The sequence below is a fragment of the Aspergillus stella-maris genome (assembly GCF_047715825.1).
Source record: "Aspergillus stella-maris strain CBS 113639 unplaced genomic scaffold BDV14scaffold_42, whole genome shotgun sequence".
Lineage (NCBI taxonomy): Eukaryota > Fungi > Ascomycota > Eurotiomycetes > Eurotiales > Aspergillaceae > Aspergillus > Aspergillus stella-maris.
The window spans coordinates 31,778-45,013 of NW_027396836.1; the positions used below are offsets into that span (position 1 = coordinate 31,778).

At 48.3% G+C, this 13,236-nt stretch overlaps 3 protein-coding genes across 3 annotated transcripts; 2 read left to right on the forward strand and 1 right to left on the reverse strand.

Annotated features, from left to right (window-relative positions):
* Positions 1-3,011: 3,011 nt before the first annotated feature.
* On the forward strand, positions 3,012-4,149 carry BDV14DRAFT_201927 (DODA-type extradiol aromatic ring-opening family dioxygenase; the record flags this gene model as incomplete). The annotated part of the gene is made up of 5 exons (XM_073773881.1): positions 3,012-3,234; positions 3,293-3,321; positions 3,386-3,672; positions 3,744-3,987; positions 4,036-4,149. The coding sequence occupies 5 exons, from the start codon at positions 3,012-3,014 to the stop codon at positions 4,147-4,149; spliced, it is 897 nt and encodes a 298-aa protein (XP_073626261.1).
* A 291-nt stretch (positions 4,150-4,440) lies between these two features.
* Positions 4,441-8,247, reverse strand: BDV14DRAFT_201928 (major facilitator superfamily domain-containing protein; the record flags this gene model as incomplete). Its single annotated transcript, XM_073773882.1, has 4 exons — positions 4,441-5,048; positions 6,724-7,815; positions 7,881-8,126; positions 8,181-8,247. 4 exons carry the CDS (start codon positions 8,245-8,247, stop codon positions 4,441-4,443), a joined length of 2,013 nt encoding a protein of 670 aa, XP_073626262.1.
* A 1,404-nt stretch (positions 8,248-9,651) lies between these two features.
* On the forward strand, positions 9,652-12,849 carry BDV14DRAFT_209992 (uncharacterized protein; the record flags this gene model as incomplete). The annotated part of the gene is made up of 3 exons (XM_073775787.1): positions 9,652-10,339; positions 10,389-11,437; positions 12,760-12,849. The coding sequence occupies 3 exons, from the start codon at positions 9,652-9,654 to the stop codon at positions 12,847-12,849; spliced, it is 1,827 nt and encodes a 608-aa protein (XP_073626263.1).
* Between the last annotated feature and the right edge of the window lie 387 nt (positions 12,850-13,236).

Below are 13,236 nucleotides of genomic sequence, written 5' to 3' on the forward strand. Positions count from 1 at the left end.
TGTAGGGCTCTCGGAAAATTCTTCACAAGGCGACGGACGGCCCAGTGATCATCGCGGTTCCTGATGCTGTGTGTGACAAACTGCGATAATCCTCGTTGACTGCGATCGGCCAAACCCTATCTTCCACACTCTGTACCAGCCTCATATCGAAACCTCGTATAACCTCAGCCCCTTTACGAGGTTTAAACCCCTATCAAGCCACCTCCAGACTCTGCACACCGTCAAGGCAATTAATACGAGTGCGCCCGCGCCTGCAAAGTGGCTGTTCTCCACAGGAGTCAAAAGTGGATCTTATCGTGGAGCCAGTTGAAGCCACCGTCTCAAATAGAAAGGCCCGGCCCAGTGGCTGTTTATGGTTAACTCCATTAACCTCAAACAACGGTCTCCATCCGATATTTGGTAATCTGGGCTGTGGGCTTTGGCCCTGGTGTTTTGACTCTTGTCCCTGCACTTGCAGTGAAGCTGAAGGAAAGTGGGATACGATGTCGGCCAGGGCCGAAGCTTCGTATGTCGTATCTTGTTTATAGTGTGTTTCACTTGGCCGGTTATTCTTGGAAGTACTATACGACAGGATACTTCGTACTAAGATGAACCTGAATCCGATGTCCCTTCGAGAGTCATCCGTATCTCGGCTCATGCTTCATGATTCGAGCAGTGAGTGTCGCGACTTTGCTGCCGGCGATTGCATTCGATCTCAACAATCTGATAGATCACGACCGCTGCATATCCTCGGTTATCAACGTGATAATGATCATCACTGCGCGACTTCCCCGCCGTTACAAGCCACAGCCCTGCAAGGCTGCAACGCGTAAGGCTGCAACGTGCTGTGCTGCATCACCTGTCGGTTCCTCATATGGCACATTCAACGCACCAGAATGAATCTCAGAGATCTAGCCGTAGGATCACTTCGGACAGCTCAATTCCCGTAGAGTACAAGGCTGACATAGTCGTTAGAGAGGAGGGTACCGCGAACGGCGTTGCGGTCGCCGAAGATATTTTACATCCGTCCCAGCCTGCATAGTAATGATATAGATAGTAGACCGAGAGGCCTATCGGGGATATTTTGTAATCACCAAGCCCCGCAAAAACTTTTTATAACGTAAAACTTGGTCCCTAGTAGCCGGAATGTAAGTGGCGGAATGACTGTGTACCTGAGTAACCATTCTCAGGGGATTGATCGCTAAACGTCAGGTCTAGTGCTTTTGGGCCCAGGTCCAGTTGCAAGAGAGTAGTTACTCGGTATATAGATGCGTAAAATGTAGAACAACATCTTCTCTGACCTGTCGGGTATGGCTGGGTATATATATGTATATAGTGCTCGAGCTCGAGGCAGTCAATTGGGACGCACCGGGAATGGTATATATACTGGTTTTGGCATACGTATAGTGAACACCAAGTATGCTAGAGCGTCAAAAGTATTATCGCCTTTATCCGCAGAAGGTTACAAGGCTCTTTGAGGACGGTCCGTTTGTTAGCTCGGTATATACCCCGTAATATGCGATCGTTCTTGGGCATCAATTGTTGTCGATAATCGGCTTCGAGACCTTCTTCCTGGCGTTTCTTCAACCCTAACTCCTCTCAAACCCTCCGCGAACTCTGAGCTTGCACAGTCTCATTCACCAAATATACTGCGGGCTCTGCTTGTCATTAAAGCCCTCGGCCGCAGTCTCGCCTGCATTACTGCAATTGTCTTTCTTGAAACCCCGAGTTGCCCACCTAAATCCCGCAATCTGCAAGATAGTTATAAACAACCAGACCGCTCCAAGTGATATACATGCAATTCACGCCGTGAGGTAGTGCGGGGCATCGCTCTAGAAGGTATCTGAATTATTGATCTAGACACTGAGCGTGAAAGGCAAACGGGAAAACGGATGAAAACGTACCCCTTTGAAGACTTGGTTTCCGTATGTGCCGCCTAGATTGGAACAGCCAACTTTGAGACACAACATGTGGTTAGAAGTCTCTCATTAAATCATTCACTAGCATTTTTGACTTGCGACTGCAGGGCTTCCACTCTACCCCAGACAATAACTTGTCCAGGAATCCAGTAATGTGGGCCGATACGATGAAGAACGATGTTTGATGGATTTCAAGTAGAACTATGCCGAACCAGAGTAGGAAAACGCCGGTGTTCGCTCGCTCGTGCGTCATATTTGTATCGGTCAGGAAGGTCGATGTTAGAACGCTGGAAACATTGGTGCGGTCGATTGCCTTTCAGGTAAACATTAGCTAGATAGCAGTCAGATTCCAGGCTCATAATCAAATGGAGGAAGCTAGGACTGACAGCAAATATAGGAAGGAAGATAAAGTCAATATTTCGCACGATGCGGGTTTCTTCTTCTCGCTTCCAGGTAACAAGGACCTGTTCGCCGTCCTTGTGGATCTTCTGAGAGAAAATGCCATTTTGTGCTTCTGAGTCCGGAACCTGGTTATCTGGCGGAGTATCGGTATCGACGCTGACATTTATAGCCTTGTCTTTGAAGCTTTGGCCGATATCGTAGCGGCAATGATCTGCTATTGTGAATGTCCTGAATACTGCTGTTGCAGCTTCTTAAGGGTAACTGGGCTCTAGTTGTGATTGTGATTCTAAAAATTTGAATAAATCCAGAGAATTCGGGAAGAAGACAAGAATAATAAGAAAATACGATTGCGACATATATACTAAAGAGTCGCATGCTTGGGGTAGTTCTTCATGGCGAGAACTGTTGCAGTCGTGATTGTGCAGGATGTTGTCATCGTAGCCGAGCCATACTGCAATATTGTTGATATTGATAGGGGCTTAGAAGATCCATTTTAAGTGCACATGAACAATATTTGATGAGAGGAGTTTCCGGTGATGAGTTTCCTGAGAGATTTGTATATTGACGCAGAGTAGCCGGGGTATTTGCATGTACAACTGACGCCATCTGTACCCCAATCTGCACCATCAGACCCTCCAACTAATTCCTTATCACTGTGGACATCCCAGGATAATGGATCCTACACTTAATCAACGAAGATTCTAACACAAGATGACTGGACCTAACTATCAAAGCCATTCCCCCCCGGTGTACCACATCGGCCACGCCGGCGTCGGGTTGCTCTTCGATGACAGGCCCGTGATGCAAGCTGCAAGGACAAACTTAAAAGAGATCGGGGAAGAGATCCTGTCTCTGCTTCCGCGACCCAAAGCCATCATCGCATTCAGCGGTCACTTTGAAGCTGGCGAGATTCATGGGCCGGGGGTAATTGAAGGTATGTTCTAAGGGTGAAGCACAATGTATTTCTGGAACGTCAGGTTAACGAAACCCAGTGAATGTTAAGAAAAATACGTATATTCAGGTAGTATTTATACCAAAACAGATAGTTCTGGACCTTTACAAGACTGGCTCTGACCAATTTTAAGCATGACTTTGTCAACGACTTCCACGACAGAAAGCCTTTCGTTTATGAATACGACTGGCCGCACCGCGACACACCAGAGCTGGCAAATGACATCTGGAAACACCTTCACAATGCCGGAATCAAGGCTAAGCGCGTCGAACGAGGAGTCGATCACGGCGTCTGGGTTCCATTCAAGGTTATGTTTCCCGAAGAGAGACCGCTTGATGTCCCCTTGATTCAAGTTTCCACGTTCCATGGGTATGACCTTGAAAGTCAAATCCTGTTGGGAGAAGCTATACATAGCCTACGGTACGATCACTTCATTTACCCTAGGTCTTGACCCATGTGCCATTGGACACATACTGATAGCTTCATTCTAGTCACGAAGGCTACCTTATCATAGGTTCTCTAATGGCGGTACATTCTTTTGCCTCCAAACAGGAAATTGCAGACGCGCCCAACAAAGAAAAAGAGGCGACTTGGGCAAAGGTGTTATCCGAATCGAGAGCATTCGATACCCATCTTCGCGAAGCAGTCACGAAGCGAGACGCAAACGAGAGAAGAGAAGCGCTACTGAAGCTGGAAAGTCTTTATGAATTCAGACGATCGCATCCAACCGTTGAAGTAAGTTCACAAAGAACGTGGAATACAGTATAGCTTATATGACAATAGCACTTTACGCCTTTGCTTGCTGCGGCTGGGGCAGCTGGCAATGCGGATGTTGTGCCTTTGGGCGTGGATCTGGTTGAGCCTGGCTTTTCATACCTTAATCTGCGGTTCTCTTGATCGCTGCCCAGATGACTATAATCACTGGAGAAATCCTGATTTGAACGCCGACTTAATGGATATTCCGTCTGGCACTGATGAAGGTAGCTGTGGCCTTATTGTTATAGTAATGGAGAATCGCCCGATGGTCATCTGTATCTCGAGGGCGATATGACCTATCATACTGTTATTCAATACAGTCTAGTATTTCCATCCCAATATATCTCACGTCAACTTGGATCTTGGCTTAAGAACCCAATGCCCGGGGGCAGCTCTATGACTAACAGGTCGAACTAGATTCGCTAACCCTAATTACTTTCTCTCCTTCAACAATTCCTCGATGTGCTCATTCAACCAATACCTCGCCAAAACATCCTTCAAAATACTCTTCGACCCTTCAATAAATCCAAGACACCCTCCAGCCCCACAAGCACAAACAAAAGGCTGCGCCATAGTCCACTCAGAACTAGGGTAAAAGAACGTCAAGTCATCCCCTTTCTTAATGCCCTTCCCCCCAACACGAACTTCCATAGCTTTCATATCAAAGATCAATGATGGCGCACAAGAGTGATTACAGAAGACAAGATCATCATTCAGTTCGACTTGCGTGTCTTCGCACGTTGCGACACTCGAGTATGTTCTTTTCCATGTGGGAGTTGCGGAGGAGATTTTTGTAAAGAGAGCCCCGGGCGGCAGGGTGACGAGAGACGCTGCGCTGTTACTGTAGGCTTCTGGGTTGCGGTTTATTTGGATGAGGTTTGGGTGGGTTGGGTTTGATGGGAGGATAATGTTGCCGGTAGAGGTACATGTAGTTTCGGTTGTGGCGTTTGGGTTGATGTTTTTGGCATTGTGAAGCTTGAGGGCGGGAGTAGGAGGGACTATATCAATTGACGGGGCTATGGTGGCCGCAAATTGGTGATCTATGTATACCAATATTGAACAGGCGATTCGAGATCCAGGTATATTTTTGTAGTTCTTGGGAACAAGTCGAAGTAGCTAGCTACTTATGTAGCGTATTTTGTCTATGCGTCATTGTTATAGACGGTCAATGGACCTATAGTACGGACATAGAGCCCAATACAACGTTTCTGGAACACCATATGCGTCTTTTGCGTCTCCTTAGGAATGTCACAATTGTTTTCAATTTGACGGGTACGCCGTCACCATGCAGCAACCACGCAATGCTCTACACTATCCAACTCCTAAAGTAGCAAGTAGAAAGCCCTACATGCACCATTATATTCACGTATGACTGGGCATCCCAAAGGAAGAAAGAGGCTTCAAAGGCTGCAAAGAAGTTCTATGACGCATGACTCCAATATAGTGGTCCGCTTTACCCAGTGCGGGCCGCATCCAGAAGTTTGTGCTACCGTACCAAACATTCCAGCAGAGCTTATCCGAGGTTATTTCCAGTATCAACTTCACTAAAGTTGGTCCCATGCAAACATCTTATTGGCACGCAAGACCTACCAGACTCGTAGCCTCTGTATTCCCCTCGTTCAGTTGGTCCAATAACGACCTTTGTAAACGGCTGGGTACACCAATATCCTTCCTCCACTCGATAGTCCATGCAGCTTGACCGAGAATCTGGATATAAAGGCAGCTACTGATTGGAACCACGTAATATCTGACTGAGCGCCAGCTGATGGATGATTTTCCCGATTGCCAGATCGAAGCCAGGTCCAGTACACTGGAGAACCAAAAGCAGGGGTAGCAGGTCTCCATCGCCCGCCTCACATGCATCCTACAGACGGAAGATTGGAAACTTATGTTGGACTGGTAGGCTTCACACTTCAAGGTCTTGCAGTCTAAAGTTTCATCTGCAGGAATGGGCAGAGTTTGAATTCCAGCCTGAGACAGCCTTTTGATCGGACTCGTGCTTCCGACCAATTGCCGAGGTGAGATATAAGGTGGCTTGCAGACTGTGTAGCATCACAGTGGACCAATTCCCGGAACTACCCTGCTAGCTGCGGCCGTAAACCTTGTTGATCCTGGGTTCTGCTCAGCATGAATCATGAGCCGATAATCTTGGGAGCTCAAATTGAAGGCACTAGATTGTAGATCGTGTTTTTGGCAATCTGCAAGAGATCGACGCGCAGAGTCATCAGGTCGTCAAAGTAAGGTCTTCCTGTCCCCGAACCCGAGAGATTAATGCAGACATTGCAATTGTGTATGATGGATTTTTTTTTGAAAACCATATTGTAGTACAATGAGGTTGCTGGGGAAGTTTTCAGCACATCTAGATGATAGGCACCAATTAAACCCGCTCTCTGGTTTGTGGATTTGCAATGCCACAAACTTTTGTCTTATCTTCATTCCTTGGCCATCAAGCAATGCTACACAGATGAACCTGCGAGTCACTCAAGTTTCGTACACTTGCGCCACAGTTACACTGACATTCCACCTATGCTACGCTGGAACGCGTTTCCGCTCCCCTCTCCTTTTCCTTCGACTGACTCGAGTTTCCGGGCACAAAGAAGAGATATACCACAAGTGCAGTGAGCAGGCAAATAACCGCTATGTTGTTTGGAATATTTAGTTAGCTAATGGACAGGAATCTCGGGCCTTAAGTATCAAAAAAGAGTTTCGACTTACCCAAAGTCATATTCATATAAAAGTACCCAAATGCCTCTGAAAAGGACCCCGATATCAGGGGGCCTAGCACAAGCCCCGAGTTGAACGCCACCTCGTTGATTGCGAATGCGCGTGAGCGGCCGCCGTTCGGTCCGAATATGCCGGGGTGTTCTGACTCGATAGCTTGAAGGGCCACTTCGCAATATTTGTTCTCAGTACGCCATTGATACAACGAGTAGCGAGACAAAACAACTGGGTTATTGGAGGCTTTACTCATCGTGTTTAGGAGCCCAGCCCCGTGAACAAGGGGCTGCAGAAAACCAATGCCAGCAACGCAGACAATAAAAAGTGATTCCCCACCATGACCCGGTCTGATCCAACCCCAATGACCGTGGATTTGCGCTGCGCCAGGAACCCCCAGTCCAAACACGAAAGGGGCCAGAAGAGTCCACCCCAAAACCGCTGGATCCCTTGTTCCAACTCTATCTCGCAGCCAGCCAGATATTGGGGACAGGAGAGCAAGCGGAAGCTGCAATATGAGAAATACTGCGCCAACAGAGGCGGACTTCCACATGAATATCTGCTGAAGGTGGACGGGCCATGTTGCGCTGAAGCCCGCGAGCAGGCTAGAGAGGACGACTGAGTTTGCGAGGCCTGCCAGGACGCGGAAGTCGCTGAGCATGTAGGTGTAGAAATTTGTTGTCTTGGTCTCGTGTGAGCGTTCATCATTTCTATCAGTATTTCTATCGTTAATCCGGGTTCCAATATCGGTTCGAAGAAGCGGCGACCGGTCTGTATCATCTGCGAGTGGCCCCTTCCCAGGATCGGAGTCCGGATACCGCTGCGAATCAACAATAAAAAGGCGCGCAAGAATGTCAATGGTTAAAAATGCCATCGGTACAGTCCAAGCAGGCCAGTAACCCGCATATTGAAGAAGTGCTCCCGAAATTGCTGGGCCACCCACTGTACCAGCGATCACAAAAGACATGCATATTCCCATCATCTTGCCGAGGTCCTTCTCGTCTACATTGTCTGTCAACATTGCCAGACCGACGATCCATGCAGCAGAGTCTGCTGTTGCTTGTAGGATACGGCCAACGTATACTGCCGGCACTATCAGCGAAGGCAGGTTAGTTCACTGCGATGTTGGAACGGACGGGGCAGGATTGCCAACGTACAAGATGGCGTGGATGCAACCAACAGCGTTCCTATAAGGCACGTCCCCAAGGATACCAACAGCGGCATCTTTCTGCTCTTGATCCGGTCGGCTAAGTTGGCGTTTAAGGGGGTCGCGACAAGTAATACCACGCCGTAGGTAGTCTGCAATTGGGTCGTTAAGCTTTGCGTTTGTGCTGGGTCGATGTAGAGGCGGACTTCGAGCATGTAGGGAAGTATCGGTGTGAGGAAACCGTATAGAAGAGTCTCTTGAAGTATGTGTCAGATGAGAAAGTAGGAGTCAGTGTCTTGGGTTCTCATACCGGTGAACATGGCAATGCAGGCCGTTCCTACAGCCAGGGCTCGCGAGGAGCGCCAACCCTGAACCATATTGCTATTGCGAGAAGCAAACACTAAAAAAGATGTTGATAACCTAATCTGTTCTCATGAGGCCGTTGCCATTTTATAAAATTGCAATCTAGGCAACGATACCTTTTTGCGCCGATGTGTAGATACCGGGCCGAAGGCTCTTTCTACGTCCGGTTACACCTCGAAAAGTTGGATGAGTGACAGTGACGTAGTATTCAACAAATTTTCAGCACGATCTGCGTTTGAATGGTGCTCAGCTGAGTTCCGTCGAGCCTGTTTATCTTTGGTGCGACAAGGATGTATGAGGTACAGAGTTAGGGATCCCATGCATGTTTTTGAACCCACCATACCCCGGGCAGTGTCCTTCCCTGGATGAGACGTAACGTGATTCCGTATGATAGGAGACATATTCCCCAAAGGCAGGGTTGACCCGATACATAATCTGGGAGTAAGCTAGGGATATTGCAAGTGATACCGAGCTAGACAGAGCATGGCAGGCTCTATACTCCCCTGGACCTTCCTTAGCTTCAAGAAAGGGAACCTGCCAGCACTGTTCCTAAAATGCACTAAACAGCTTTCTTGCTCTTCTCCGATGGATAACTCAATCTCCCGGTCCAAATACAGGATCCTTTGCTGAAGGTTGCCACACCAGTCACCTATAGGATCTATTCTTCTGGGAGATGCAGCTTTGATCTTACATTCCAGTTTCCCAAGATTTTCGTCAAGCCTACGTGTTCGCGACCTTGCGTTACACTACGCAATCATCAAGATTGCATGTCACCCCGCAGTAAGATAAGCAATGTACTACTCTGCTGCGTCCAACTTTTGTATTTTCCCCCATATGACTTCCATGGGAGTTTCCCTTATACTCACACAAGTTCGGTCAATAGCATTGTGGCTGACATTCTGCCGATCTGTCACTTTGAATGAAATGGGGAGATGAAATGACAGGGGTTGAGAGGGACGATCAATAGCGAGACTACAATGTCACGTGGTCATTTCGAGGCATCGTAAGCCATGTCCCTCGTTGGTTGGTACTCGCCATGATCTTGGTATGCTGGCACTATATCTCAGATGCGTGTATAAAGTCTACAGTTTCTGTGGGTGGAATGTCGCTGCCTCGGTAGTCATGGGCATCAGGGCCGCAATATCGTTTGGTTCATGGCTGGTCGTTCATGCCTTGGGAATCGACAACGCAATGTGCGATTACCACCTTAGGTTTCGATATCTTCTGCCTCTCGATCATACGCAGTCCATGTTTCCATCAACAACAACTTGTCAACCTTTTTTGTGGAGGAAGATGCAGCCTATCGGACGGCATGTTCACCCGCGCCGGGACATGCTTGATCCTGCAGCCTGAAGGAACGATCTGCATTTAGCCAGAATCTCACTTCCAACTTCAAGTGAGGGACCAAATAGACAGAAATGGCAAAAGGATCACCATTTCAGAGAGCAAGAATTGCCTACGAGCAGAAAGTCCGCCGCTTAGCCCGGTTCCTCCCAGAATACAATCAACTCCTCGAAGAGAGTGAGTGTCCGGTTCAAATCGAGTTCATCGACTACTACAACGATGGAGAGGTTCAAGCCCAAGGGCCGTCAACTTGGGATGCCGATTCCTCTCACGATACCCTAGCAGATTGGCTCGGACGCCGGCATGAAGCAGTTACCACGAGATATATTCTCGTGGAAGATGTGGCGCCCTCTATCTGTCTTACCTTAGGAGCAGTACTTGATCTGGACCCGCGCTTCTTCGTTAATCATATAAACAATAGTTCCAGTCTCATGGATAATGAGAAACATCGCATGAGCCCCAACTGGAAATCTTCGACACGCCTAACTCCGTACATCTCTTTTAGTTGGTGTCGTCCGGTTGCTCGCAATGGTGCAATGGTTGTTGAAAAACGTAGAGCTATTGAAGCTCGTTCAGTTACCAAAGAAGTGACCAGGCCCGGAGCAAAGTTTACTCTGGTTCATTCTGGGGCAAATGTTCTCCGGCCAGAATTAGTAAACTTCTCCGTGAAATCGTCAAATCTCTCTTCGAGGGTCAGGTTGGCTGCCATTGAGGAGCGAGCATCCATCTTCAAAATCCGGGTTGACGATAATTGCAATTATGGTACGGCAAAACGAGATCCTCTCCCAGTAATATGCTCACTATTTTGCAGTGATTATGCTCCTCGACAAAGTTCCACAACAAGCTCACACACGTTGGTCAGTACCCTGGGACGACTCGGAAGAATTGCCGCGCCTTGCGCCTGTCAACGCCACAACGCAGTCTTCTCCATTGTATAAGTGCCTTGTTCCGCGAATGCCGCCCGATATTATTGCCGATGTTGATGCTCTACGGCTAGAAGACCTTGCGTTAAACTTCATTTATACGAATTTGGCTTCTTCGCAGTCGTGCATGGATGCCTTTTTTGGCCTCAATTCAACTCCCTTGCATATTCTCGCCGGCATTGTCGAATCAGATACATTGGGGCTTTTGCGACTAGTCTCTGACATCCAGTCTGACGTCTTAGAGGTTACCTTATCGCCTGACGCTGAGCTCGACGACATTCTTGCGCTGAGGACACTCGTAGCGCGCTTGCAGTCCCAGATCCCCGACTTGAGTTTGGATGTTCAGGAAGCATTAAAATCACTGACTCGATGCAGTGAACAAGAATATCATGGAGATACACATGTCCATCGAATTGGCAGCACTTTTGACAAGGCAAATGAGCGACTTGACAAAACACTACACACTATATCAGGCACACTCCAGTTCATCGAAAGCCATCGCGCCATTTTGGAGACGGAGAGTATCTCACGCCTGACAGAGCTGGCCTTTCTTTTTATCCCACTTTCTTTCGTGGCATCGTTATTCTCGATGCAAATACAAAGCCTGTCAAATCCGGTCCCTGTGTCCCACTTTGTTGCGTGCGCCCTGTCGCTGAGCGTCACAACATACGGTATACGCGCCTTTGCGCGGAGCACCTGGGTACATAAACGAAAGCTGTCGGTACTGAAATCTATACGGACGCATTATCCCATCCCTGCTGCCGCCTCAATATCCAACCGGGTTGTGCTTCTTTGGTTCTTGGTTCAAATAAAATCCCTCCCAAAGCGGGCTTTTGCTCAGGTTGGCTACGTTGGGTCACTGTCCATCCTCTTGCTAGTCGTATTTGTCCCACCAGTTGTGGTTCTATGGAAACGAGAGTTGACTATTGGTCTGAGCGTCAGCATCACCTTTGTACTGTTACTTCTCGGGCTGACTACTGTGAGCTTATTTGTTCTCGCACGGCGTTTAAGCGAAGGCTGGCGGAATGACACAAGAAATGAGACACATGTCGAGTAAGACACTATCTTGCGACGAAGAATATAATTCTTACTGCATGCTTCAGAATCGGGACACATACGGCCGCCAACAAAAATAAAACTCCATAGCTTGCCCATCTAGCCTGATTTGAGCAACTTAATGTGATAGCTCAGATACATGAATGTGAGAATTGGCATGAGGACCGACACCGCTGTAGCCATGACCGCACCCCAGCCGAGTCCCATCGCTGTTGTGCCTATTCTTGTCTTCACCACCTCACCAAATATGGATTGGACACCAGCAGAATGAGCAACTGCGGCAACATGCTGCCAGATAACGGCGACCAGTAGAATTGCTATGGCAATTGAATTGCAAGCAATAATCATTCCCACCGATGCGACCCGTGGGAATGGTCTTACCTCAACTTCTCCCGTCGCAGTTTCCTCATCGTGCCATCCGGGGAACGTGCTGTTAATGAAAGTAGTAATCACTAGCAAAACCGTGGATGCAATGCTGCAGCACGCTTAGTATCTAGGGCATCATTCCATGACCATTCTTTGCAGGCCCCACGAACAGGAATGGAGAAAACAAGGGCACTCACATGAAAACAGAGACAACCACACCGTCCTTATAGTTATCCGCAACGGCGAGCAAGTTCAACGGATCCAGTGTGCTATTGAGCGTCTCTGCAATTTCCGTAGCCGAGGACCGACATATCCAATTACTGTTACTATAGCCGCGGCTGGCAGCGCATAAGCCAAAATATCCGACGCGAACCTGGAGGTCACCCATTGAACTGATATTGGCCGCAAGTTCGTAGAACGCTGGGTTCAGAACGGCGTCTGTTGAGACAATATTGTCTTGCTGATTGACCTCGTCGGCGTACGAGAAGGATACAAGCCATATACCCCTCATGTGGTAGGATGAGCAACCAGCGACCAGAATTGCTGCAGCAATGAGTTTTTGATAAAAAGATAAATCGAGATGATGGGGCACTCACAAAGCATCGCGATCGCGACAATACTCACGGCAATCAGCAAACGGGACCAACTCAACATATCTTCTACTTTTGTCTTCAAGCGATCTTTATATCTCGCCATCCTTTTCTTCAGACGCGCCATCCTAGCGTTCGATTTCGATCTCGTCGAATCACCATCATTAGACCCCTCTGACTCCTCTGACTCGTTTAATTGTCTCGCCGACTCTCCTGTTTTGGACGCTGCTCCGTGTTCAGATGCTAGCGGCGTGCGTTCATCAGGCTCGATTTCCTCTTCCTCTTCTTCTCCATCTTCAGCCTCGTGCTTATCATTGTTGCCCCCTGCCGCAGCTGAAGCTGAAGCTGCTTTCCAACTCCAGTTCTCGCCTCGCTCAGCCTTGTCGTCCTCGTCCCGACCGAGATCTTCATGTTTCGCAGCAGCTAGACTGTCCGTCTCGCCAGTCGTAATTAATTTCTGTTTGTCTTTCTGTTCCCCTTTCTCTTCCTTTTTCCTATCACCCGTCATCAAATCGTCCCCACGGCCCGCTACCTTTGCAGAAAAGGCAGACGCAGACGCAGCCTCAATCTCATCCCTCGTGATACCAGCCAGTTTCATTACCGTCGGTTGGGATAGAGAATTCTCGCTGTCAGATAAAGGGGAAGCTGCATGTGCCGGTGGCTGGCATTTAGCCGCCGCAGATTGAGGAGCGAATAGATCCCGCAGACTGGGGGTGAGATTGGG